At 46.2% G+C, this 24,745-nt stretch overlaps 2 protein-coding genes across 6 annotated transcripts in view; both read left to right on the plus strand.

Moving 5' to 3' along the window:
* The window catches only part of Usp4 (ubiquitin specific peptidase 4), a 42,422-nt gene extending 24,500 nt beyond the window's left edge, over positions 1–17,922 (plus strand). For all 3 annotated transcript variants that reach the window (XM_055629888.1, XM_055629889.1, XM_055629890.1), the window contains 9 exons: positions 2,147–2,338; positions 2,994–3,082; positions 3,835–4,062; positions 7,407–7,477; positions 7,704–7,822; positions 8,112–8,261; positions 13,379–13,482; positions 16,193–16,281; positions 17,087–17,922. In XM_055629888.1, coding sequence (XP_055485863.1) covers positions 2,147–2,338; positions 2,994–3,082; positions 3,835–4,062; positions 7,407–7,477; positions 7,704–7,822; positions 8,112–8,261; positions 13,379–13,482; positions 16,193–16,281; positions 17,087–17,248 — 1,204 coding nt within the window. In that variant the 3' untranslated portion in view covers positions 17,249–17,922. The remainder of the gene's footprint in view (positions 1–2,146; positions 2,339–2,993; positions 3,083–3,834; positions 4,063–7,406; positions 7,478–7,703; positions 7,823–8,111; positions 8,262–13,378; positions 13,483–16,192; positions 16,282–17,086) is intronic.
* Positions 17,923–18,001: 79 nt separating this feature from the next.
* CUNH3orf62 (chromosome unknown C3orf62 homolog) lies at positions 18,002–23,725 on the plus strand. 3 transcript variants are annotated; one of them, XM_055629893.1, is made up of 4 exons: positions 18,002–18,231; positions 18,575–18,976; positions 21,135–21,226; positions 23,238–23,725. In XM_055629893.1, the coding sequence occupies exons 2-4, from the start codon at positions 18,579–18,581 to the stop codon at positions 23,501–23,503; spliced, it is 756 nt and encodes a 251-aa protein (XP_055485868.1). In that variant the 5' UTR covers positions 18,002–18,231; positions 18,575–18,578; the 3' UTR covers positions 23,504–23,725. The 3 variants fall into 3 exon arrangements, with proteins under 3 accessions (XP_055485868.1, XP_055485867.1, XP_055485866.1); XM_055629892.1 differs by having other exon boundaries at positions 18,002–18,127; XM_055629891.1 differs by having other exon boundaries at positions 18,002–18,976.
* Positions 23,726–24,745: the final 1,020 nt, after the last annotated feature.

Genomic DNA, 24,745 nt, shown 5'->3' on the forward strand with positions numbered 1-24,745 from the left:
AGGATGTCAGTGTTGGCCTCCACCTCTACATGTGCGCGCGCACACACACACACACACACAGAAAATGAACTGTCTTGTGAGAACGGTGTTGCGTTTGGTTGATGAGTTGGTGTTTGTTTTGAGACAGGGTCTCACTATATGGCACTGGCTGCCTTGAAACTTAACGTGTAGACCAGGGTGGCCTCAAAGTCTGAGAACTGCGCTCCTCGGCCTCCTGAGTGCCGGGTGTGCGTGTGTGCCATCGCAGCTGGCCACAGATAGTGTTTTTAACCATGTTACATACTGTACTGTACCTCTCACCGTAATCCTGGTAGGCCAGTAATCTTACCAGGTACCCCGTGCTTCACTGGGTCACTCGACCTGGAAGGGACGACAGTGAACCTGGACCCAGTGAACCAACCTCACTCAAGGCCCAGGTGCTAACCATCACTAACTTCACAGTTTTCCACTTAATGTATCCTGTGAGTTGTTCTTAAAAGTCCCTCCTGTCCTGCCCTGCAAGGTGTCTCAGTAGGTAAGGCTACTTGGTGCCAAGCCTAACAACCACATAGAAGGGGAGAACCAGGTCCCCCTCAGGTTGTCCTCTGATGTCCACACCTGTGCTGTGCACTTGTACACACACATACTCACACACGTAAAAACAGTTTTTCAGCCATCTTTCCTGGAGCCTGATCTTGAGCTCGGTGAGTATTGCTCCTGCAGAGGAGCAGCTTCAGTTTCTAGCACCTGCATCAGCAGCTCACTGTCGCCGGTAACAGCAGTTCCAGGGCATGTGACATCTTTAAGCCTTTGAGGGCACCAGGCACCCATGAATGCTTATGCACAAATGTCAATAAAAATCTTGAAATAATTTTTCTTTTTCCTGCGTGAATCGTAATCAGGACTACCTACCAGGCATTGGGGAAGAGGAAATTTGAACCAGTAAGTTTGTGTTTGCTCATATAGGGAGAGGGAAAGACTATAGTCAGTTGCCAGTAATTTTGGTAACTTCTTTTCCAGAATAACAAATGTTACCTCTAAGTCTCCTGATCCTATCAGGTTGGTCCCATTGGTTCACTCTTTAAGACACCAGAGTTCACAATTGTTTGTCTTTAGTAATTTCTTTGTCTTTTCTGGATTTGTAAACAATGGGTGTGGCTGGGTGTGGTGGTGCACGCCCTTGTCCCAGCACTTGGGAGGCAGAGACAGGTGGGTCTGTGTAAGTTAGACCAGCCTGCCCAACACAGTAAGTTCCTGGGCAGCCGGAGTGCATGGAAAACCTTTCCTAAAAGCAAAAATGGGGGAGGGCACAAGTTCCAGCATAGCCAGGGCTATACGGAGAAACCCCGTCTCGAAACCAAAAAGGGGGGGGGGGGATGAGCTCTTAACAAGGCACGGTGTCAGGTTGCTGTCATCCTAACTCAGGGACAGTTGCAAGTTTGAGACCTGCCAGAACTAGAGAGATCCACAGATATTAGTCAGGTTTGATAACTTCTATAATCCCAGCATATGGGATATTTAGGCAGAAAGGTTTCTGTGAGTTCAAGGCCAGCTTGGGCTACATAACCGTTCTAGGGCAGTTTGGGCTTCCTGACGGGATCATCTCTCAAAAAACAAAGGGAGGAGGGCAATATAACTTAGTGGGTAGCTTGCTTCCTAGTGTATTCAAAGTACTGGGTTTGATCCTTACCACGAAATAAACCAGGTGTGTCTAATCCCAGCACTGGGAAGGTGGGGGTGGAAGGATTAAAAGTTTAAGGTTCTCCTTAGTTATGTAGTAAATTTGAGACTTGCCTGGGATATGGAAAGGAGAGAGAGAACGAGACTAAAAATCTTGATTAATTTTTAAAAGTTGAGCTTTTTGGTGAGAGAAAGGTAAAACTGTAGATGAATTCTCCATGGTGGTGCAGATGATGATCCTCATATCCTTTGATGATCAGGGAGAATGGCCCGTGGTTTAAGTCCAGAATCTGAGTGTGTAGATTCACGTGTGTTGACAGTGGTCCTTGATCTCGCAATCACCTTGGAAAAGGCATACCTCCCCTTTCTGCTAAAAGGCACTGTCTTCTAGAGCCACAGTCCTCACCACCATGCATCTATTTGCATCTTACATCTATTGCCGAGAGGGACCTGCTGCTGAAGGTTCCCTCTCGCGTGACCCCTGCAGGTACGAGGTCTGCAGCACTTCCATGGATGGCTCGGAATGCATCACCCTTCCAGTCTACTTCAGAGAGAAGAAGTCCAGGCCATCAAGTACTTCTTCTGGGGCTGTGCTTTATGGGCAGCCCCTTCTTGTTTCTGTCCCTAAGCACAAGCTAACGCTCGAGTCTTTGTACCAGGCTGTTTGTGATCGTATCAGGTTGGTACTGGAAATGTAATTTGGATGTTATCTGAGACGGATAGATCCAGCAGCTGAGTCCCTTGCAGTTTCTCTGTTGATCCCATGAACTCACCTGTGTGAGGAATGGCATTGTGTCCGCCCCTGGAGGGCCACTGCAGAGGCTTACGGGGTAGGGGTAACTGGCAAACTTAAGTCACAGGAGCCCAGGCATGTTCAGTCACTGGCTCCTAGAATCTTACCAGCTATCGTAGGGTGGAAAGTGCTCGGGTGGCATTCAGTTGGCAGAGAAGAGGGCTTGCCTAGCATCCACAAAGCCCTTTGTTCAGTCTCCACAGCCCTGCAAACCCGGTCTGGGTATAGTGCACACCTGGGATAGTAGCACTTGAGATGGGGAAGCGGGTGGGTCAGAGATAAAGGGTATGCTTGGGTATATAGCAGATTGCGGCCAGCCTGGGAGACACGAAAGCCTGTTTCTAATAAATAAAATAATGCACATGACATTCCTAGAAGAACTGAAACCAGCCCTTCTTGCTATTATTACTGGCTTATTAAGTTAACATGTGATCTCTTAGGAGCTATTACATTATGCTTGTGAGTAACTAAATATGTAAATTATGTATTGCTTCATAGTTGCATAGTGGAAAAATACTAATATTCTTTTTTTTTTTTTAAGCCGCTATATAAAGCAGCCTTTGCCTGATGAGTTTCTCAGCTCACCCTTGGAGCCTGGGGCCTGCAATGGCTCCAGGGGCAGCTGTGAAGGTGAGCATTCCTGCTATGAGGCATGGGGCTGTGATGGCCACCTTGCTCCTGATTCCCCTCTTCTTAGACGGCATCACACACATGGAAGTGTTTGAGTCTGGCCTAGTAGAGGGTAGGGTCTGTCAGTCATCAGTGTTTGGACTTTGTAGAATCCTCTTAGATTCCTGCTAGACACAGTGTTTCAGACACACTGAGCCTGCAGGGGTACCAAGGCTGTTGCGGTGCTGCTAGAACTCACTATGTAGCCTATGCTTGCTTTATTTCCCAGGCCTCACAACTACTGGGATTATAAGATGTTTGTCTGTTGAGACAGGGTTTCCCTGTGTAGCCATCCATCCATCCATTCATTCATTCATTCATTCTCTGAGTCTCTGCTTCCTCATGGAGTAAGATGGCTTGTCTATCCGTTGGACACAGTCACGTGTTAAATCAAATGCCTAATAACTCTAGAGGTGCACAAGGGTAGATGCACTTTAATGTATACAGCAACAAAATATGTAAGGAAATAATGCATTTCAGTATTAAATGTTTTATGATTTATTTGTTTATTTGTGGGTTTTGTTGTTTTTGGACAGGGTCTCATGTAGGCCTGGCCAACCTCAGACTTGCTGTCTGCTTGTGGCTGGCCTTGAACTCACTATCCTGTCTCAGCCTCCTGAGTGCTGGGGTTATAGATATCACTTTACCTGGCTAAGTAGAGGTTTTTAACATTGAAATGTGGGCCTATACAGATTGTTTTTCATGTGTATCAGGAGATGAAGAAGAAGAAATGGATCATCAAGAGGAAGGGAAAGAGCAGCTTTCAGAAACAGAAGGCAGTGGTGAGGATGAACAGGGAGATGACCCTAGTGAGACCACTCAGAGGAAGGCGAAAGGCCAGCCACGCCACAGGAGGCTTTTCACCTTCAGTCTTGTGAACTCCTGTGGAACCACTGATATCAATTCACTGGCAACTGACGGGAAACTACTAAAACTTAACTGTAAGTGCTTCCACTGCCCTTTCAGCTAGACGCGGGCACTTAGGCTCTCTTTGAAAGTCATTTCATTTGATGTCAACTACATCAGGTTTTAACTATCTTTATGGAGCTCTAGGACCAGACATTTGAGTCCCTTCGAGAATGATTGATGACAGGCACATCCTTAAAGGGATTTTCACCTTATTTCTTTGGTAGTGGGGGTGGTTAAGTCTGAGACAAGCATTCTTGTTCTCTCACTCTCTTTTCCTCTGAATATTTTTATGTGTATGATGGTTTATTTACTTGTATGTCAGTGCACTGCATATGTGCCTGGTGCCCATGGGGACTGGAAGAGAGAGCATGGAATCGCCTATAACTGAAATTACAGCTGTGAACCACCAAGTAGATTCTGGGATCTGAACTCAGGTCCTCTGCAAGAGCAACAAGTGCCCTTAACCAGTGATCCGTCTCTTATCCCAAGAGACATAGTTTCTTGTAGGTCTAAATTGGCCTCCGACAAGCCTGGTGTGATGGTGCACACTTGTGATCCCAGCACTTGAGGAGGCAGAGGCAGGCAGATCTCTGTGAGTTCAAGGACAGCCAAAGCTACACAGAGAAACCCTGTCTGGAAAAAGAAATAAAAAAGACAGAAAAAAGAAAAATATTGGCCTCAGGCTTACTATGTAGCTGATGCTGGCCTTGAACTTCTGATCTTCGTGTCTCCAGCTCACGAGTCCTTGGATTTTAGGCACAACTTTCATCTTTACTCTTGATGACCTTGGAAGCAAACAGGCTTCCTTTGCTCTGCAAAACCTTTCCTGTGGCTTAGGTATTCTTGTGATCATGTTAAGAGCACTTCTGTAGACTTGTTGCACTCCTAAGAAGAATACGTCCATCGGTTCAGTAAAATACTCAGTTTTCTGATGCAGCTGGAGCTAGCTATGTGGAGCTTTGTAATCAGGGCAGCTGTGTGCTTGGGAGGAGGCACCCCTGGTTGTGGACATGCGTCATGTGTGACGTCTCCGTGGTAGGGCAGGAGCTGCACCTTCTGTCTCTCACCTTCTTTTAGGGAAGAAATTAACTAGTTAACTACTGGTACTTTACCCTCCCTGCTTTTTATTTCCCCCTCTCTTTCTCTCTGCTCTTCCTTTCTGTCATTTTAATTTTGAATCTTTTATGTGTTTGAGTGTTTTCTTGTGTTTACATTGCGTGTAAGTGTGTGTACCATGTGTGGGCCTGGTGCCTGCAGAGTTGCTAGAGCTACAAGAAGTTCTGAGCCTCCCAACTTGGGTACTGGGGACTGAACCCTATTCTGAAAGAGCAGCAAATGATCTTCACCACTGAACCAACTTTCCAATCCGACCCATCCCTTTCAAAACACTTTCTTGTGAATGGTTGTTTTACCTGCATGTGTGTTCTGCAGCATGTGAGTGCCGTCAGAGGCCTGAAGAGGGAATCCGATCCCTTGGGACTGGAAGTTCAGACAGTCAAGACCTGCCATTGGGTGTTGGGAATTAAACTTGGGTTTTCTGGAAGAGCAGATAGGCCTTTTAGCCATTGAGCCATCTCTCCAGCCTCCTTCATCTTTTTAAATTTTTCACTTATTTACTTCATAGTACTAGGGACTTATACATACAAAGCAAAGGTTCTAGTACTGAGCTGTAGTCCCTATCCCCCTTTTTGTAGACATTATCTACTTTTTAAATTTTTGCCTGTATGTATGTATGCATACTACATGCATGCCTCATGCTCACAAAGCTCAGAAGAGGCCATCAGATCCCCAGGAACTGGGTACAGACCATTGTGAGCCACTCTGTAGGTGCTGGAAGCTGAACCTGGGTCCTCTGTGAGTGCAGAACGTGTTCTTAACCCCAGAGCCATATCGGCAGCCCCTTTACATGTTTTTAAAACAGCATAATTGAGGTATTTTTATAATTCTGTCCAATTGCAACTTTGTTCTCTGTGATTTCCTTCTTTTTACTTTAGGGTCTGTTAAATTCTAGTAAGCGCTTCAAGTTGGCTTTTAGTTTGTGTGGTCTTGTTTTATTACCAGGCAGGGTTTCTCTGTGTAGCCTTGGCTGTCCTGGAACTCTGTAGACCAGCCTGACTCACCGAGATTTCGCCTGCCTCTGCCTCCTGAGTGCTGGGACTAAAGGGGAGCGCCACCACTGCCCACTTTAAATGTAGCTTTTTGTATGTGTGTTTACATGTGTGCATGTGTAGCCCAGAGGTCAATTTTGGTTGTTATTCCTCTGGTTATTCACCTTTTTTCCCCCCACAGAAGTTATGTCATTAAATAACCCAACAACTTACTTTGTGGGGTGTGGTGAGCAGTCCCTGGAACTAAGAATTGCTACCAGACATGGTTACAGGGATCTGAACTCGGGTCCTCTGGGAGAGCAGTCACTGCTGAGCTATCTCTATCAGCCCTCACTTGCTTGTCTATACAAGGTGTTTTAAAGACCTGGAATGCAGCCATCCCCAGAGATATGCCTCTGCCTCCCTCTCCAGCACTGGGATCATAAGCATCTACACCATGCCTGGCCTTTCTGCTTGTGTGCTTGTATTGAACTTGGGTCCTTATGCTTGCTCAGCAGCCACTTCACCAACAAGCCATCTACCTTTATGGGTTTGTTTGTTTGAGATAGAATTCCTGTGTGTAACAACCTTCACTATTCTAGAACTCACTTTGTAGACCAGGCTGGCCTTGAACTCACAGAGATTCACCTGCCTCTCCCTCCCTGAGCTCTAGGACTAAGAGTGTGTGGCACTGCACCCAACCTCTCTTGTTTGTTTGTTTTTTTTTTTTCCTGAGGATGATCTTGAACTCCTGATCCTGCTTCTGCTTTCTAAAGGCTGAGATTGTAAGCATAAACCACCACACCGTTCTCTCAGTTTTAACTTTGCTTCCTTAATTCAGTCTTCTTTGCTGCCTCGCTTCACCTGTGCCCTGGGGTGCTTGCCAGTAGTAAACTGGGAGAGGGTAGGGGTTACTTTATTTTTCATCTTTCAGGGATCGTTGTTGTGCCTGGTGTCTGTCCAGTGATGGAAAACAGTACTTTATCTGTTGTGTCAGATTTTCTTGTGGTTCGTCAAGAGGATCAGTCACTCCATCTCCATTCTATGCACACCCTGTCAGATTCTGGTTGTTGGGGTTTTCTGTAGCACTAAGGGAGACTTTGTCCAAAGCTTTGGGAGGTTGGGGTGACCAGGGCTGCCCCAAGGCCTAGCATTGCTCTCCTCAGGGGCTGGTAGTGGGCAGAAGGTGTAGTGGCGCGCCTAAGTGTGACCCTTCTCATTCTGGGCCCTTGGAGGCCTCTCTGGTGGCTGGTCCCTCCCTAACAAGTGCCACTCTGGTTCCTCCGCAGCTCGATCCACACTGGCCATTGACTGGGACAGTGAGGCCCGAAGCCTTTACTATGATGAGCAAGAAGCTGAGGTAGGTCATTTGGGGTTTCTGCTCTTGAATATATTACTTTATTCCTCTCACTGATTGGACAACAGTATCACAAGTTTTCTTTATTACTTGAAATGAAAAGCGCCCAAGGCTTTGTCATTTTGTGTCCAGAGGCTGCAGAAAATCTAGTTTTTCCCAGGCAGAGAGCCTCTGCATCTCGAGCCGGGAAGCTATTTCTCTACCAGAACTCAATGCTTCTCTGTCACAGGCCTGTGAGAAGCACGTCAGCATGTCGCAGCCTCAGAAGAAGAAGAAGGCTGCAGTGGCCCTGAGAGAGTGCATCGAGCTCTTTACCACCATGGAGACCCTTGGGGAGCATGATCCCTGGTATGCAAGTCCCCACACTCTGAGCCCATGTTTGCTGGGACCATCTCTGTGCCCAGAAACCCTTTACTGTACCTGGACAGGTCATCTTTACATTTGTGTGTGTGAAGGTTGTGTTTTCTGGACTGAAAAAGCCATTGCCCTGTTGAGAAGGCCAGTCGTTGCTCATAAGTACTGGGGTTGCATCCTGCCTGAAGGGATAGTTCTTGTGACATTATAGCTGTGTCCCCACACAAGTACCCATGTGGTTTCCTGCTGACCAGACTATGTCAGTGTTCTCTCTTCTCTTCAGGTACTGTCCCACCTGTAAGAAGCACCAGCAGGCGACAAAGAAGTTTGACTTGTGGTCCTTGCCCAAGATCCTGGTGGTTCATCTCAAACGTTTCTCTTATAACAGATACTGGCGGGATAAACTTGACACAGTTGTGGAATTCCCAGTCAGGTGGGTGTCTGCAAGGGTGCTGACTGGGTGAGAGGATGCTTGAATTAGGTTGTCTATTTCTTGGCTCTGGGAGATTGACTTGTGGAGCAATCCTTCCTCTCTCCCTACCCACCCACTAGTGGGAAAAATCACTAATAGAAGGAAAGAGTCCTACCGACTGTCACTGCCAATCCCCCTCTTGAAGCCTCACACCAGTCTATGTGCACTTTGCTGCTCCATCACTGCTGTCAACCAGCATAGCACAGGCTCAGTGCTGCTTCTCATTAACAGGAGCATGGCACCAGAGGCTAGTCTACTCAGCGGAACTATTCCTCATCTGATTGTGGCTTCGTCTGCTAGTAATCCCTTGCCAAGGCAGGGGGATCATTTGAGTTCAAGGCCTTGCTGGTTAAAATTTCCTTTACCTTCCTACCTACCTTCCTTCCTTCCTTCCTTTCTTTCTTTCTCTTCCTTTCTTTCTCTTCCTTTCTTTCTTTCTTTCTCTCTCTCTTTCTTCCTTTCCTTCCCCTTTCCCCTTTCCCTTTTTCCCTTTCCCTTCCCCTTCTTTCCCTTCCCCTTTCCCTTCTTTCCCTTCCCCTTCCCCTTCTTTTCCTTCCCCTTCTTCTCCTACTTCCCCTTCTTCCCCTTCCCCTTCCCTTTTTCCCTTTCCCTTTCTTCCCTTCCTTCTTTCTTTCTTTACCTCTTTCTTTTAAAAATTTTTACTTTATTAATTTCAGTTTATTCATTTTGTATCCCAGCTATAGCCCCTCCCAATCCCACTCTCTCTCCCTCTTCTTCTCCTTTGCCCCTTCTTTTTTATTTGTTTGTTTTTTTGTTTTTGTTTTTGTTTTTTTTTCCAGACAGTTTCTTTGTGCAGCCCTGGTTATTCTGGAACTTGCTGTATAGATCAGGCTGGCTTTGAACTCACAGAGAAATGCTAGTCTGTCTCCTGAGTGCTGGATTGAAGTGTATGCCACCATGTCTGACTCCTTTAATGTATTTTTGATAAATTCAAAATGGGCTGATGAGACAGCTCATTGAGAGCACTCATTAAGCCACACAAACCTGATGACCTGAGTGTGGTCTCTAGGCTCCATGGTAGAAGGAAAAGCTTAGGGTTTTGCAGCTTTATCTCTGTTTAATTTGAGCCTTTTTTTTTTTTTTTTTTTTTTTTTTTTTTGTCCTTTCTTGATTTCTCTGTGTAGCCTTGGCTGTCCTGGAATCTTTTAATATACCACGCTGGCCTCAAACTAACAGCGATCTTCCTGCCTCTGCCTCCTGAGTGCTGGGATTAAAGGTGTGTGCCACAACACCCAGTTAAGAATTGCAATTTTTTTTTATTATTGAAGCTCTTTATAAAACTTTTAATCATAGATTAAAAGGTCCATAGGGAGACTGGCAATTTTACTGATTCTGAAAATGAGCACAATAGAGAAACAAAAATAGCCATCCATAGGTGAAAGGGGAAAATGTTTATTTCAAACTACCAAGACACTCTCCAGGGTAAGCAGGGAGAAGCACAGTTTTCAGGGTGAGAGGGGACATAGGTGGGGACTGAAGGAGCCTAGAGGCTAACGTTGATTATGACAAGTTGATAGGTTGCCAGTACGCTAATGGAGGGACCACAAGTCCCTCTTGCCCAAGAAGAGGAAAGAATGACTCTTTTTAGCAAGCAAGAACTTTCTTCAAGCCTCTGAAGTAATGGAGGACTTTTGTTAAATGGTCAACCTTGGAAAAAGGACTTTTTCCAGGCACCAGATATACCATTATAGAATAGAATATTGCCTTTATATTATTTATTTATGTTGTTATGATTTAGTTTATCCAAGTAGCTAAAGCTTAAAGTAAGCAAAAGACAGAGAAGCTAGACAAATATTACTGTGAAATGAATAGAATTCATAAATCTTGATTATCAAATATATCTTATTTACTAAAGATATCTATCAGATATGCCTTATTTAGCAAAGATATGTTGCTATCTAAGTTTTCTAGCAGCTTGTTTAAGTAATTAAACATCTTAAGTCAGCTTTTATTAATCTAAATAAACCTTTATAACCTTAAAAGTTTATCATCATATAGAGTATTTTTTTAAAGATTTATGTATTTTATAAATATGAATGTTCTGTTTTCATACATACAGAAGAGGGAATCAGATTCCATTAAAAATAGTTGTGAGCCGCCATGTGGTTCCCGGGAATTGAATGCAGGACCTCTGGAAGAGCAGTCAGCGCGCTTAACCACTGAGCCATCTCTCCAGCCCTGAGCATATTTTTTTTTTTTTTTAAAGACTTGCTCACTTATTTATGTATTCTGTCTACATATATGCCTGCATGCCAGAAGAGGGCACCAGATCTCATTGTAGGTAGTTGTGAAGCCACTATGTGGCTGCTGGGAATTGAACTCAGGACCTCTGGAAGAGTAGCCAGTGCTCTTACTTCTGAGCTGTTTCTCCAGCCCTAGAGTATATTATTAACCAGAGTTGAACCACATATATAGTATGTTTTAAATTTTTCATCATACAAAAATCCGTAGTAATCCAAACTATTTGAGATTTGTTGCTTCCTTAGTCTAAAAGAAGATACAGTGATAAACTAAGGGCTCAGTAGGACTGAGAAGTTTTATAATTGTTGCTTTATACCATAGTCATCTTAGGATGGTGGAGTTAATGGCATGTACTCTTTATTCTTAGTAAATAAAGATGGCTGCCAGTCATGTGGCTTATATCTTAAAGCTCATCAGCCACTGCACTTGGCTCACAGTTACTTGTATTTGGCTTTATTAGAGAGTTAAGCACTAAGAACAGGATTCTAAAAGCTGAGCACTTAGCGTCGGGGTAGGCGCCTTTATTACCAGCACTTGCAGTTTGAGGGCAGCCTGGTCTACAAGATCCAGACAGCCAGGTCTGTTACAGAGGAATCCTGTCTCAAAAAAACAAACAAAAAGACTTTTAAGTTTAAAGCCAAATTTTGTTACAGATTTTACTGGTTTTTTAAGCATACCCAATGAATTTACAAATCGGTCTTGAGATAACAATTGTTTTTTTTTTTTAATTTTTTTATTTTATTTTTAATTATACTTTATTTACTTTGTATCCCCCCTCTAGTTCCCTCCCTCTTCCCCTCCCAATCCCTCCCTTCCTCCCTCTTTTCCACACATGCCCTTCCACAAGTCCACTGGTAGGGGAGGGTTTCTTTTTCTTCCTTCTGATCTTAATCTATCAGATCTCATCAGGAGTGGCTGCATTGTCATCTTCTGTGGCCTGGTAAGGCTGCTCCCCCCTCAGTGGAAGGTGATCAAAGAGCAGGCCAATCAGTTCCTGTCAGAAGCAGTCCCTGTTCCCATTACTATGGAATCCACTTGGACACTGAACTGCCATGGGCTACATCTGTGCATGGGTTCTAGGTTATCTCCATGCATGGTACTTGGTACTTGGTTGGAGTATGAGTCTCAGGAAAGACCTCTGTGTTCAAATTTTTTGGTTCTGTTGCTCTCCTTGTGGACCTCCTGTCCTCTCCAGATCTTACTATTTCCCACTTCTTTCATAAGATTCCCTGCATTCTGCCCAAAGTTTGGCCATAAGTCTCAGCATCTGCCTTGCTAGTCTGAAGGGCAGAGCCTTTCAGCGGCACTCTGTGGGAGGCTCCTGACTTGTTTCCTGTTTTCTTCTTCTGATGCCCATCCTCTTTGCCTTTCTAAATGGGGATTGAGCATTTTAGCCAGAGACCTCCCTCTAGATTAGTTTTTTAGGTGTACAGATTGTAGTAGGTTTGAGATAACAATTGTTTACACAATAGTCCTTAAAGATTCGAGAGCAAAGCTAGTCATCAAGATGAAAGATTCGAGAGTGGGAAGCTGTAAAACCTTAGAGATAAGGGAAGTCAGGATCATTGCTTGTGCAGGAGCAGAAATTCTTAAAATTTAGGAGATTTTGGAACTTGAGTGAGTTCCAATTGTTTGGCCAGTGAGCAATGCTGAGCCAAGATGTTTTCAATAAGACAGTGAGGGTTTAAAAGAAAATCTCGTTGAGTTCAAGAAGGGAATTGAGTTGAAGAGGGAAAGGTGGTGAATGAACTCCAACATAGGGAGGGTTAGCTAAGAGAACAGTGCAGCCACAAGGGACAGGGGGGAACAAGCAGGAACTCCACCAGAGGGAGGGTTCCAGTGTCATAGAAGCCACAAAAGCACAGAGAAGCTGCAGACTGGCAGGCAGCTCCTGGGGGAGGTGAGAAAGTTCTAGGAAGGAGCCATGAGGGATCAGAGAGGGTTAAGTGTTGTGGTAACAATTTTAACCCAGGGCGTCCCCAGGCTGACTGATCAGAGAGAGATGTCCCAAGTCACAGAAGACTCCTTTCCTCTGTGATAGGGGCCCAGCAGGGCAAGGAAGCTTCCTGGTGTAGCAGTGTGGCTTGTAAGGCAGATGGAGCAGGGAGCTTCATAGTGACACTTAGCCAGTAGAAGGGGAGTGACAATTGGTTAGAGCAGGTAGAAGAGAAAACATCGGGAAAGGTGTGTCTTAGTGAGAATATTGCCCATGTGGTGGGAGGGTCAAGCAGGGCATAGAAGGGATATGCCCGTGTGGTGGGTGGCCCAGAAGGCACTGCAGCCTGCAAGGAGATGAGTTTTAGAAGCAGACTCTAAAATCAATTTTGATGGGTAGATAAGCCTGCAGAAACAAATTATCCATGCATAGCTTGGGAGAGCCAGATCGGCAGCTTGGTTCAGAAGTTCCTTGGAGGAGGGAACTCATTTAAGCCCCTCCCAAGTTTCTGCACCAGGTGAATGAAAACAAGAAAAGGAAAGAAACAACATGCCCGCTCCTAAGTATGGTGGAGGAGAAAGTTTATTATAGATATGTGGGAGAGAATAGCCAGAGGTGGGCACATCTGGGAGAGTCCAAAGTGGAGATTACCTTGAACCCACTCAGGTGCTAAGTTCCTCTGTGCCATTTCCTTCCCCTGCCACGACCTCACATGCTGTGGTAGTGCCATGGCTTAGCCCCTCCCAGTGTCTGGTCTGACAAATGGTCGAAGCCCTGGTCTAGTTCGCACACAGTTGAGTGCTCTGGTGAGAGGGGTTGCTGGGTTACACTGACTTCTGGGAGTTTAACGTATTTATGGGCTATTATGTTTTTTACTCAGAGCTCTGAACATGTCTGAGTTTGTCTGTGACCGGTCAGCAAGGCCTTATGTTTATGACCTAATTGCTGTATCCAATCATTATGGAGCCATGGGGGTTGGTCACTGTAAGTATTGGCATCTGCTTCCTTCTGAGGTGTGGAAATGCCCTACCTTGTGCTCTCTCTGGGTGCCAGGCTCTGCCATAAGCACCTGGCTTGTGGGGTTTCTCAATCCTTTGTCCTCCTTCCTTTCTCCTGTCTAAATTTCCATATTATTTAATTCAGTAGTGGTAATTCCGAATTTTTTTTTTTTTCCCAAGACAGTCCCACTGATGAGCTCATGTCGGCCTGGAGCTCTTCATGTAGTCCAGCCAGGGTAGTCTGGGACTCCTGGCAGTCCTTCTACCTTAACCTCTCCAGTAAGGGGGTTACAGGCGTGAGGTACCCTGCTGGGTTTACCGATCCCTCCTAAGGCAATGACTTGACAGAGCTTTATGCACAAAAACATTTGCCTTTGTTTATGCTGATCTTTCAGTTTAGGTTTTCTCCACATAACCCTACCTGTCATGGAACTCACTCTGTAGACCAGGCTGGTCTCAGTCTCGGACATTTCTGCCTGCCTCTGCCTCCCAAGTGCTGGATTAAAGCTGTAGGCCCCTACACCTGCTCAGTCACCTGTGTATAGCACCGGTCTTGGTGATAGCATTTTGGGGCAGAGCACAGCTGACATTGCCATTCAGGTGCTTGATCAGAGACTTCTCAGCCATTTCAAATTAAAGTTAATGGCATGGGGAAGCGCCTCTGAGAACAGCTGCACAAAATTAGTGTCATAAAAGTCCGAGAAAATACAAAGGGTGCAGAACCATGGAAGGAGAGATGCCAAAATTCGTTGGTTTTTGTTTTAATTTGGTTTGGTTTTGAGACGGTCTCTCACAGTAGCCCAGGCTGGCTTGTAACTTGTAGGAGCCCTTGGTGGACTTGAGCTCCTGCTCTTTCCACCCTAGCCACTATGTGCTAGGATGATGGGAACACACCACCATACCTGCGAACATAATAAAGTTTTTCTTTTGGCCTATTTCCCAGAGTTTATGTATCATTTAGGTTCACTTTAACGAAAACTTTGTGTTCTATGTTGAGACAATTTCTTTCTGTGTAGCTCTGGCTGTCAGAATACTCACAGTAATCCTCCTGCCTTCCAACTTTGCTTTAATTACAGTACCAGTTTTGAAGGGGGTGTTGGTTCTCTTCCCCCAATCCTGCAGGGCTAGGGATAGAATTTGGAGCCTGTGCATCCTAGATAAGTAGTCCGGCCACTGAGCTGCACTTCCAGCACACTCTCAGTCACAGCTGCCCAGAAAAAAAGAAATTTAAAATTTAAAGCTCTTTAGCTTAAAGTATGGTGGTGCACACCTTTAATCCCAGCACAAGGCAGAGGCAGGCAGATTCTGAGTTAGATGCCAGTCTGGTCTATGACAGCAAAAGCTACACAGAGAAACCCTGTCTCGAAAAACAAAGCAAAACAAAAAACAAAAAAACAACCTAAAAAGGGCTTCTTGTTCACATGCTCTGCAATCCCAGATGGACACTGTTTCCTAACTGATGCTCTCCTATGGGCTCCAGAGGCTCCCAGAGCATTCTACTGAAGATGGTAGCCGTCTGCTCTTGTTTTGCTTAAATCTTAGCAGTATCAACTCCTCCCAGTCTCTCTGTGGCTCTGGATTACACTTACGGCCATTTTTGTTTGTTTGGCATACTGAAGAAAATCTTAGACAAGTGCTGTATCACTGTGATGTGTATGTCTCCAGCACTGATCACAGCCACCCAGTAGACACTGGGGCAGCTGGAGAGATAGCTCAGTAGCGGAGAACACTTTTTCCAGAGGACCTGATTTTAGTTCCCAGGTCCCACAGTCAGGTGGCTCACAGCTGCCTGTAACTGTAGCTGCAGGGGACCCAATACCACTGCGTGACCTCTGTGGGCACCGTACACCTGTCTCCTCCCCACCACCCTCAGTAATTTAAGTAATAAATCTTCATTGAAAAATAAACATAGCCGGGCGTGGTGGCACTCTGGAGGCAGAGGCAGGTAGATCTCTGTGAGTTTGAGGCCAGTCTGGTCTACAAAGAGAGTTTCAAAATAGACACTAGAGTTGACAAGATGGCTCAGCAGGTAAAGATTTTTTTGTTCAGATGCTAACATTAAGTAGCTTTGTTTTGTTGATGAGTGTCCCAAAAGTATAGGTGATCTTGGTCTTTGACAGCTCTGTGCTTAGCCTTCCTAGCTTTTCTGAATGGTCCAGATTAGAAAAAAAGATGAAGTATTCCCACTGTGCGGTAGTGGTGCACCCTTTAATACCAGCAGGAGGAGGAGGCAGGAGGATCTCTGAGTTCCAGGGCAGCCAGGCTACACAGAGAAACCCTGTCTCTCAAAAACAAAAGCAAAACAGAAAAACACAAGTCATAGGGGTTGGGGATTTAGCTTACACTTGGCTAATAAGCACAAGGCCCTGGGTTTGGTCCCTCACCTGGGGGTAAAAACCATAAATTATTATTACCTATATGTGTGTATGTATTTTGTTAATTAGTTATGGAATTTGTTGTTGGTTTTTCTGTTTTGATACATAGTCTCAGTATGCAACCCTGCCTAGACTTGGCCAGGTCTGCTCTGAACTTGGGGGAGTACTCCTGTATTTGCTTCTTGAGTGGATTCCCACTGCCTGTCTATTTTCTTAGTTTCAATGGTAATACTTTGGGGTATGAGCATATGATAGCCCTGTAAAATAACCAGATTATTTTTTTGTGGTGGCCATTAGAGCATTTTGTTTGTAACTTGGCAGACACTGCATATGCGAAGAACAAGCTGAACGGGAAGTGGTATTACTTTGATGACAGCAATGTGTCCTTGGCCTCTGAGGATCAGATAGTGGTGAGTGCCCTTCTGAGGTAGCTACTTGTTCCTTTGTCCCAGCAAATCAAAAGCAAAAGCTTTATGGTTACCTCCTCATCTGGAGGGGATCTGGGTGCAGTGCAGTGACTGCATTCACTCTCCATCTTTCCGGAGCTGCTGCGCCACCGTGCGCCTGCCTTTCTCCACAGCCATGGCATCAGGAGGCAGCTGGCAAAGGGGCCTTCGCAGCTGCTCCGGGGTGTGGACATGCAGGGCAGGATGGCAGGTGTTCATTGCTTCACGCACTCAGTGTGTTTGTTTATTGAGTTAGGGTCATCCTATCTATCTCTGGCTGGTCTGAAACTCACTTTGTACGTCACGTTAGCCTCAAACTTAGTGTAATTCTCCTGCCTCTGCTTCTTGAGTGCTGGGATAACAGGTGTGTATGATTTTCTTTTAAAGATTTATTTATTTATTATGTATACAATGTTCTGTCTGCATGTATGCCTACACACCAGAAGAGGGCCCCAGACCTCATTACAGATGGTTATGAACCACCATGTGGGTTCTGGGAATTGAACAGGTCCTCTGGAAGAGCAGGCAGTGCTCTTACCCCTGAGCCATCTCTCCAAATCCCTAAGATTGATTTTTTTTTTTTTTTTTTTTTTTTTTTTTTTGAGACAGATTTTCACTCTGAAGCCCAGGCTGGACTTGAACTTGAACTTTCCAGGGTCTTGCCCTTGCTGGGCTTATAGGCAAGGGCTTCGTGAGGTTAATAATGGGGAGCACTGAGAAAAGTGTGTGTGGGGTGACTTTGAGTAAACGGCCCCTCCTTGTGTTGTAGACGAAGGCCGCCTACGTCCTGTTTTACCAGCGCCGGGATGATGACTGTTCCCGTGTATCTTCGCTCCCCAGCTTCCCCAGTTGTTCTGAAGGAGGGGTGAGGCTGAGCAGCTCCCAGCAGGGCGTGGGGGATGAGGAGGCTTACAACATGGACACCAACTGATGCTCGCTCGGAGACCTTGCCACCCCACCGCACAAGTGTCATCCCCCCAGGAGAATATCTTTGGCACTCCTGAAGACTGCTATGTCAACCTAAAAACCAGATGAGGAAATTACCTTCTTTTATGAGAAGAGGAAAAAAAAAAAAAAAGACCCTGCTTTCTCAGAAGGGTTATGTTAAAAGGCTGAATTATTTTTTTCTTTTAAACGGGTGGTGAGGTGAAACCTGTGGAGCTGAAATGTGGGTGGGATTTGGTACACAGTGGAGTGTGTCTCATGGATTCCAAAGAATGGAGAGGAGCACCTGTACCTGAGTGTGGTGCAGCCGTGAAGACCCACCTGCAGGGCTATTCTGAACTCCGGGGTTTGGGTTCTGGTGCCTATACTGGTCACCTCAGTGTCTGGCCACATAAGCCTCCAGTGAACTTGTCCTCTAGTTCTTTGCTGTTCATTGAGATGGGTTTATAGTTTTCTAAACGGCCACTGAAACCCATTTCTACTCCATTCTCTTAGAATTTCCAGCCTTCTTCCCCGTTATGAAATGACGTTAGTATTTTGGTCTTGTTTTCAGCTTCTCATGGAACTTAGAAATTCTGTTTTGTTCCCCACTGTCCTCGGTAAACTGATTCGATGTGGAACTTTCATTAGCTCTCCCTTAAAAGAAGTCCGTTCATAAAACCGGGTGCAGTGTGTGGCGTCTTCTTCAGAAGAACACGGTGGTTGCTTTTCAGGTCTTCAAAACACTAGTTAACAAGGTTTAAGAAAATATTTTTTTCCAGTAACAGATTCCTCCTTAACCTTGCCGCCTTACTCCCCGAGTGGCGGAGCCTGCTTACTAAAAGGCCCGCTCTCCGTTTGGGTCCTTGTTGCCCTTTGTGGTCATGTGAGTGTTGACTGACCTTTAACCTAGTAGGTGGGGGTTGGGAGTTGCTGCTCTTGCCACGTGAGGGCACGGTGACCGTTGGGCACTTGTGCGGCCACAGCTGGGTGAGGACGCAACGGGGAGGGTCCCCTTCCAGCCTAGACTGGCTATAGTTTGGGGACCCAGACAGCACCTGGGTGTAGTAGAGGGGGGAGGGAAAGACCTTGCGGCCCACCGGCTAAGGAAGTTCTGGGGGGTGGTGAGGCGGGGCAGCTCGGCCCTTCGCGGTGATCTGGGGCCTCTGAGAATGGCGGGCGATACGCCCCTCTCGGAGGAAGAGAACGAGCGATGATGATGTAACCGTAGGTCAAAATCGGGGTTGAATCTCGGCCTCTTGTAGCATCGTTCTCACGTTGCTCCGTGCGTTGCCGATTCTTTCTTAATAAAAGAAGGCATGGTCGCTTTTAGGGAAATGTCTGAAAAACTACGAAGATGCAGGAAGGAGCTGACTGCAGCCATAGACCGAGCCTTTGAAGGAGTCAGGCATTCCCAGGAGTGCACAGGCCCGCAGAGGCTGGACGCCCCGTCGCTCACCTCCCTGCCCGTGCACAGGCTCCTCTGCAGAAACCCACTGGCAACTTGCCCCTCTGCTGCCCCCTGCCCTGGTGCCTCCTGTGCTCCTGAGAATGAGAACCCTGCCTTTGCGCCACACCATGTCCCTGTTAATGCAAAGCCCCAGCCTCTGTACCCCAAAAGAAAACCTCTGACCAGCAAAGAAAATATGTTGATGCACTCTTCCATTTTGGCACGTGAAAGACAGTTTTGGAGAGCTGCAGGAGATGGGGAAAACTGGAGAAAAGAAAGTTTAAGGTGATTCTAATTTGATAGCTCACTAGCAACAATTAGGGAGAGTTATTTTTAAAAAAGGTTGATGATCCTAGATCTGAGTCATGACTAAGCTAGCCTCATGTTGGAAGTGCTGACTATATACAGGAAATTCATACGTGTTTTTTTTTTTAACAATCTGGCCCGGCAAACTGTTACTGTATGTGTTTGGGTTGAGAGCCTGGTTGCTAACTCTAGATATCCAGTCATGGAAACTACGGTGTCCAAAGGGTCACCAGTGTTAATAACTAGTTTTAAACTGGTGGATAATGCTGAGGATTGAGCCAAAGGCCTCATGCGTGCCAGGACGGGCACTTTACCACTGAGCTACAAAACTTAGCAGTGTTTTGTTGTTTTTGCTTTTAGACTTTGAGGATTTTTCCTAATTGTTTAAATTGTATGTGTGGATGTTTTGCCTGCAGAGGCCAGAAGGCCTCTGGAACTGCAGTCACTGGCATTGTTAGTTGCCCTGTGGCTGCCGCAGGTCTGGAAGGGCAGCCTTCTCCAGCGGATGATTTTTTCTAAATTTAAAAATGTCGTTAGTATGTGTGTGTGGTGTCAGTAGGCACACACATGCCACAGCATGCCCGTGGGGGTCAAGGGAGACTTCAGGGGCTGATCCTCTTTCCACTGGAGGTGCAGGGATCCAACTCAAGTTGTCTCACTTGCATTTGCACTGCCAACCTTTTTTTTTTCTCTCTCCAGACAGGTTTTCTCTGTTTAATACAGCCCTGAGTCCTGACTGTTGTCCTGGAATTGCTTTGTAGACCAGGCTAGCCTCAAACTCAGGGATCCTGAGTTTGCCTCTGCCTCCCAGAGTGCTGGGATTACACACCTGGCTTATTTTTAAGGCAGTTAATGTAGACCAGCTGATTTGGTTGGTTGGTTTTTCGAGACAGGGCTTCTCTCTGTAGCCTTGCCTGCCCTGGAACTCACTCTATAGACCAGGCTGGCCTTAAACTCATGAGATCCACCTGCTGCCTCCCAAGTGCTGGGTCTAAAGGCATGTGCCACCACCAGCTTGGCAATGATAATTTTTACAGCATTCTGCCTGCATGTGAGCCAGCAGGCCAGAAGAGGGCACCAGATCTCATCGATGGCTGTGAGTCACCATGTGGTTGCTGGGAATTGAAGTCAGGACCTTTGGAAGAGCAGCCAGGGCTCTAACCTCTGAGCCAGCTCTCCAGCCCCAACCAGCCGATTTTTAACTCCTGTGTAGCTGAAAGTGACTTGGAACTCTGATCCTTCTTAAGTCCCAAGAGCAGGGATTACAGGCGTGAGTCCTGCAGAAACCTAATCTAAACACAAAAAAAAAAAAATTTTGTGCTGTAGAAACAAAATACCCCACACCATCTTTCATGTCTAGAGCCAGGGACATCACTAACCTTTGCCATACTTAAGTCCATGGCTAGACTCTACCTCCTGGCTTTTTCTTTCTTTGTTTCACTCTCCTGTCTTAAAGCTTTTTGGCAGCTGGGTGGTGGTACCACAGAGGTCTTTAATCAGGAGGCAGGAAGATCTCTGAGTTCTAAGCCAGCCTGGTCTACAGATCGAGTTCCAGGGTATCCAGGGCTACACAGAGAAACCCTATTAAGGGGTGGGGGGGAGCTTTTGGACTGTCTCCTTTAGACCTATGAAGTAGCTATAAACTGCCTCAGCCCAGGGCAGTCATGATTACATGTGATGTGATTTAGACGTCTGGCCATCTTGCCTATCCCCAAGTTAGGTAATGGAGAAACCATTTAACTGCAAATACATGTGTTGGTTTCATAAACATTAGTGCAGCCTGTAATCAGGATGGATTGCTATGATGTTGCTGTTGGTCTCTTCACTGATGTAGTTAGCAGTTTCTGCTTATTCTCATAGCCTAAACTTAGGTCACCAGTACATTTTCGTCTTCGCTGGGCATGGTGGCCTATGTCTTAAATCCTAAGCACTCAAGGCAGAAGCAGGGGGCTCTCTGAATTTGAGGCCACCCTGATTTAGTTCCAGGCCAGCCAGGGTTACATAGTGAGACCTTGTCTCAAGAAACAAAGCAACAAATCATTTGCTTTTTGGATTATCTGAAGTTTTTCAGTATTTTCTTGAAATTATCTAATTCCCCATCTTCTTCCCCCAACCCCGCACCCAATCTGGACTGCAGGAAGGATATGGAGAGAGATTTAAAAGTTGACCCAAACATGCTGCTCAGCAGTTGTGGCCCAGAGGTCACAAAGGATCTGCTAGATATGATTGGTAAGTAGAGAGCTGGCCACTTGGTCTCCCACAGGCCAGGGGCCCTTACATCTTATTTGGTAAATTTAGTTTGCTCACAGACTCTGCAGAGAACAATGAGGTAATCAAACACTGCCCCTTTCTTCAAAGGAGCAGGTGGCCTAGTGAGGCCCCACATCACCAAGATCATTGCACAGTGCAATGATTTGGGGCCCTGAAGGGAGAGACAACAGCCTCTAGACCTCAGTGCTGATTGGAGAGCCAAAGGAAATGGGATGTAGGCCTAAGGAGGAAGAGAGAATAGTCTCCTTAGGATGGGAAACACAATATGGAAGAAATCTTTGTTGTAGCTAAGTGGCACCTGAATTTAATCCCAGCATTTGGAAGGCAGATCTGTATGAACTTGAGGCCAGCTGATCTACATAGTGAGCTTCAGGCCATCTAAGGCTGCACAATGAGATACTGTCAGCAAAGAATAAACTCATCTCCCTCGAAGTAGCCACTTGGCGTACTGCTATATGTCCTATTTTCTTTGACAGATATTTTTATTTGAAATTATGTTTATATTTGTGTCTGTCTTGAGTGTGGCTATGTGCGTGTGAGTGCGGTACCCTCAGAGGCTAGAGGTGGTGTGTCCCTCTGGGGCTGGAATCCCAGATGGTTGTGAGCCACCCGGCATGGGGGCTGGGAACTAAACTGGGTTCTTTCCAAGAGCAGTAAATGCTCTTAACTACTTAGGCATCTCTCACACCCCATTTTTCTTTTAAAAAATTATTAATCTAGGCACAATTTGAAGATTATTTTGTGTATGAATATTTTGCCTGCACACACACACACCGTGTGCATGCCTTGTGCCCATAGAGGCCAGAAGAGGGTGTTGGGATTCACTGAAACTGGAACTCCAGAGTTGTGAGCCACCGAGTGGGTGCTGGGAACTAAACCCAAGTCTTCTGTAAGAAGAGCAACAGCCATATCTCCAGACCCCACACTACCCACCCCCCCATTTTTGTTGTTATTGTTCTGTTTTTGAGCCTCCCTAGGGCTATGCCAAGCTTTGCTTTTTCAGACAGGGTCTAGTTGGGTAGGCCAGGCTGATCTCAAGCGTGTAGTCATCCTGCTGATTCTGAGCACTGGGGCTACCAGTGTGCACCACCACATCCACCACCCGACATTTACTCCATTCTGTGTCTGCATGTCCTCTGAACTGTCTTGTGTCTAAATGAGCCGTTCACAGTGGAGCAGCAGCCCTGGCTCAGGGGTGCACAGCCTCAGGCACTGCCAGAAACTACTGACATGGAAGGATCTCCAGGTTAGAAAGGCCCCAGAGGGAGGCCCCAAACCTAACTTTGGAGGGTGACTGTCCTCCAACAGCTGCAGGAGGTCAGGTGAAGACTGGCTGCTTCTCTTCTGCCCATCGTGTCCTTAGGCCAGTCTACATAGGCCAGCACCAGTCTACATTCTGAGGGCCCTAAGGACCTTGTTTTCATACCATCTTATCACACCCCTCCCCCCGCAGGGCAGGGCGTTCTATGAGAGCAAGAGACAAGTATGTTTAGTCTATCCTTGGGACTGTAAAGATAATTGGGGCTGGATGAACTCTGGGGTGTAGAAGGAAGGCACCAGGTTCATCTTACTCTGGTTGCCTGTGCCAGGACAGGAATGCCCAATTCTGCAGTCTCTGAAATGCTCACTGTTTATGGGGTGTGTCTTTGCTTGCTACTTTGTGGCAGTGGGTATCAAGCTAAACAGACGTTCTTTCATGAGTTACATCAGTTTTGTGCCTTTTTGTTTTTTGGTTTTTGAGACAGGGTTTATCTGTGTAGCCTTGGCTCTCCTGGAACTTGCTCTGTAGACCAGGCTGGCCTCGAACTCATAGAGATCTGTCCGGCTCTGCCTCCTGAGTGCTGGGATTAAAGGTATGTCCCACCAACCCCACCTGGCAGCTTTGTGCCTTTTAACTTATGCCTGAACTGTCCTCAGAAACTTCTAAGTAGAACTATAAAGCTGAATGTTCTTTTGTCGTTGTTTTAAGACCATACAAGTATTCGAACTATTGAAGAACTGGCTGGAAAACTAGAATTTGAAAATGAATTGAACCATGTGTGTGGACGCTGCCAAGATTCACCCTTCAAGGAGGAAGCCTGGGCCCTGCTTGTGGATGAGAGCCCGCAGAAGGCTTTGGATGCTGACCCTAGTAGCCTCAAGCAGGCTTTGGATGATCAGAACATTGTTGAAACTGTTCTGGACTTGGAGGAGGACTACAGCTTGATGACCTCTTTTAAATACCAGATAGAGTGAGGAGAGTCAACTTTGAGCAGCCACAGTGGCATCAGAAGGAGCCAGTCTCTACAAGGGGTGGGCAGGGCCTGAATTTGTTTAATTTCTGCTGAATCCCATTTTGAGCTAAGAGCCCAGGTTTTAATATTCTGTTATTTTGAAATGTTTGGAGTTTTTTTGACTTGACATTTTTTTTTAAGTGTGTTTTTGACTGGTGTTCAATATATATAATTCCCTTCCTTGGTTGTGCCTCTGCTCTGTTTCCTCATATTTACACGAATCCCTGGAAATGTATGGAAACCATAAATGTTTGGATGGTTTGTTAGCTGGGATGTGCCCACCGTGGCTGAGCTCCACTGAGAAGAGCCAGGCTGCCACCTGTGTGGGCTGCTTTCCTCACCCTTAGCACAGGGATCCGTTTTCTGGATTCATGCTTTCCTCAAGTCCTGATTTACCTCTCTCAATCCCCTATCCCTGCCCTACCCAGGGCAATGGCCTCTGCACATGTCTTCTTCAGTTTCTGGCAGGGTCCTGGGCTGCCTTCTCTCGGACACTGCCATGAGGCCCCTTCCCTGCTATCCTCCACAGACATGTGGACCCTGCTTCGGGGGCCAGGAAGGGGAAGGGAAGTAGAGGTTTAACTCTCCACCTTTCCACCTGAACCATAGCCTCCCACCAGGAGTAGCTGTATAGCAAAGACATGCTGAACCAACAGGGAAGACCAGGCCATTGCTGCAAGGTTAGCATAGGGAAAAGGGGGGAAAAAAGTGGATGGGCAAGATGACTTTTTTCTTTTCAAGACAGGGTTTCTCTGTAACAGCCCTGGCTGTCCTGGACTCGCTCTGTAGACCAGGCCATTTAATCCCTGCAGGAGGTAGTGTATTCAGTAAACATTCCCTTCCCGGCCTGTGGAAGTTAGAGGTGAGGCTGAAAGCTCACACCAGCCTTGGCTGCCCCTGTCAGGTTGTTCTAGAGAAATGTTAGCCTACTTGAGATTCCTGTTCATGAGCCAGCATATTACTTAACTGTATGTGGATGCGGACTTTGTTTTGTTTTTTGAGAGCATATATATCCCTGGCTGTCCTAGAACTCCCTATGTAGACCAGGCTGGCTTCAAACTCACGAAGACCTGCCTGCCAAAGGTGTATGCCACCAGACCTAACAGACGCGGAGGTAGAGCTTAATTCCTGCCCTTACCTCTTACCCCACCATCACCCTTAAGGATAAATTAATTAGGTTACTCTTATACAAAGACTAAAGGAA

Source organism: Psammomys obesus, unplaced genomic scaffold (genome assembly GCF_907164565.1).
Source record: "Psammomys obesus unplaced genomic scaffold, mPsaObe1.curated_primary_1811, whole genome shotgun sequence".
NCBI lineage: Eukaryota > Metazoa > Chordata > Mammalia > Rodentia > Muridae > Psammomys > Psammomys obesus.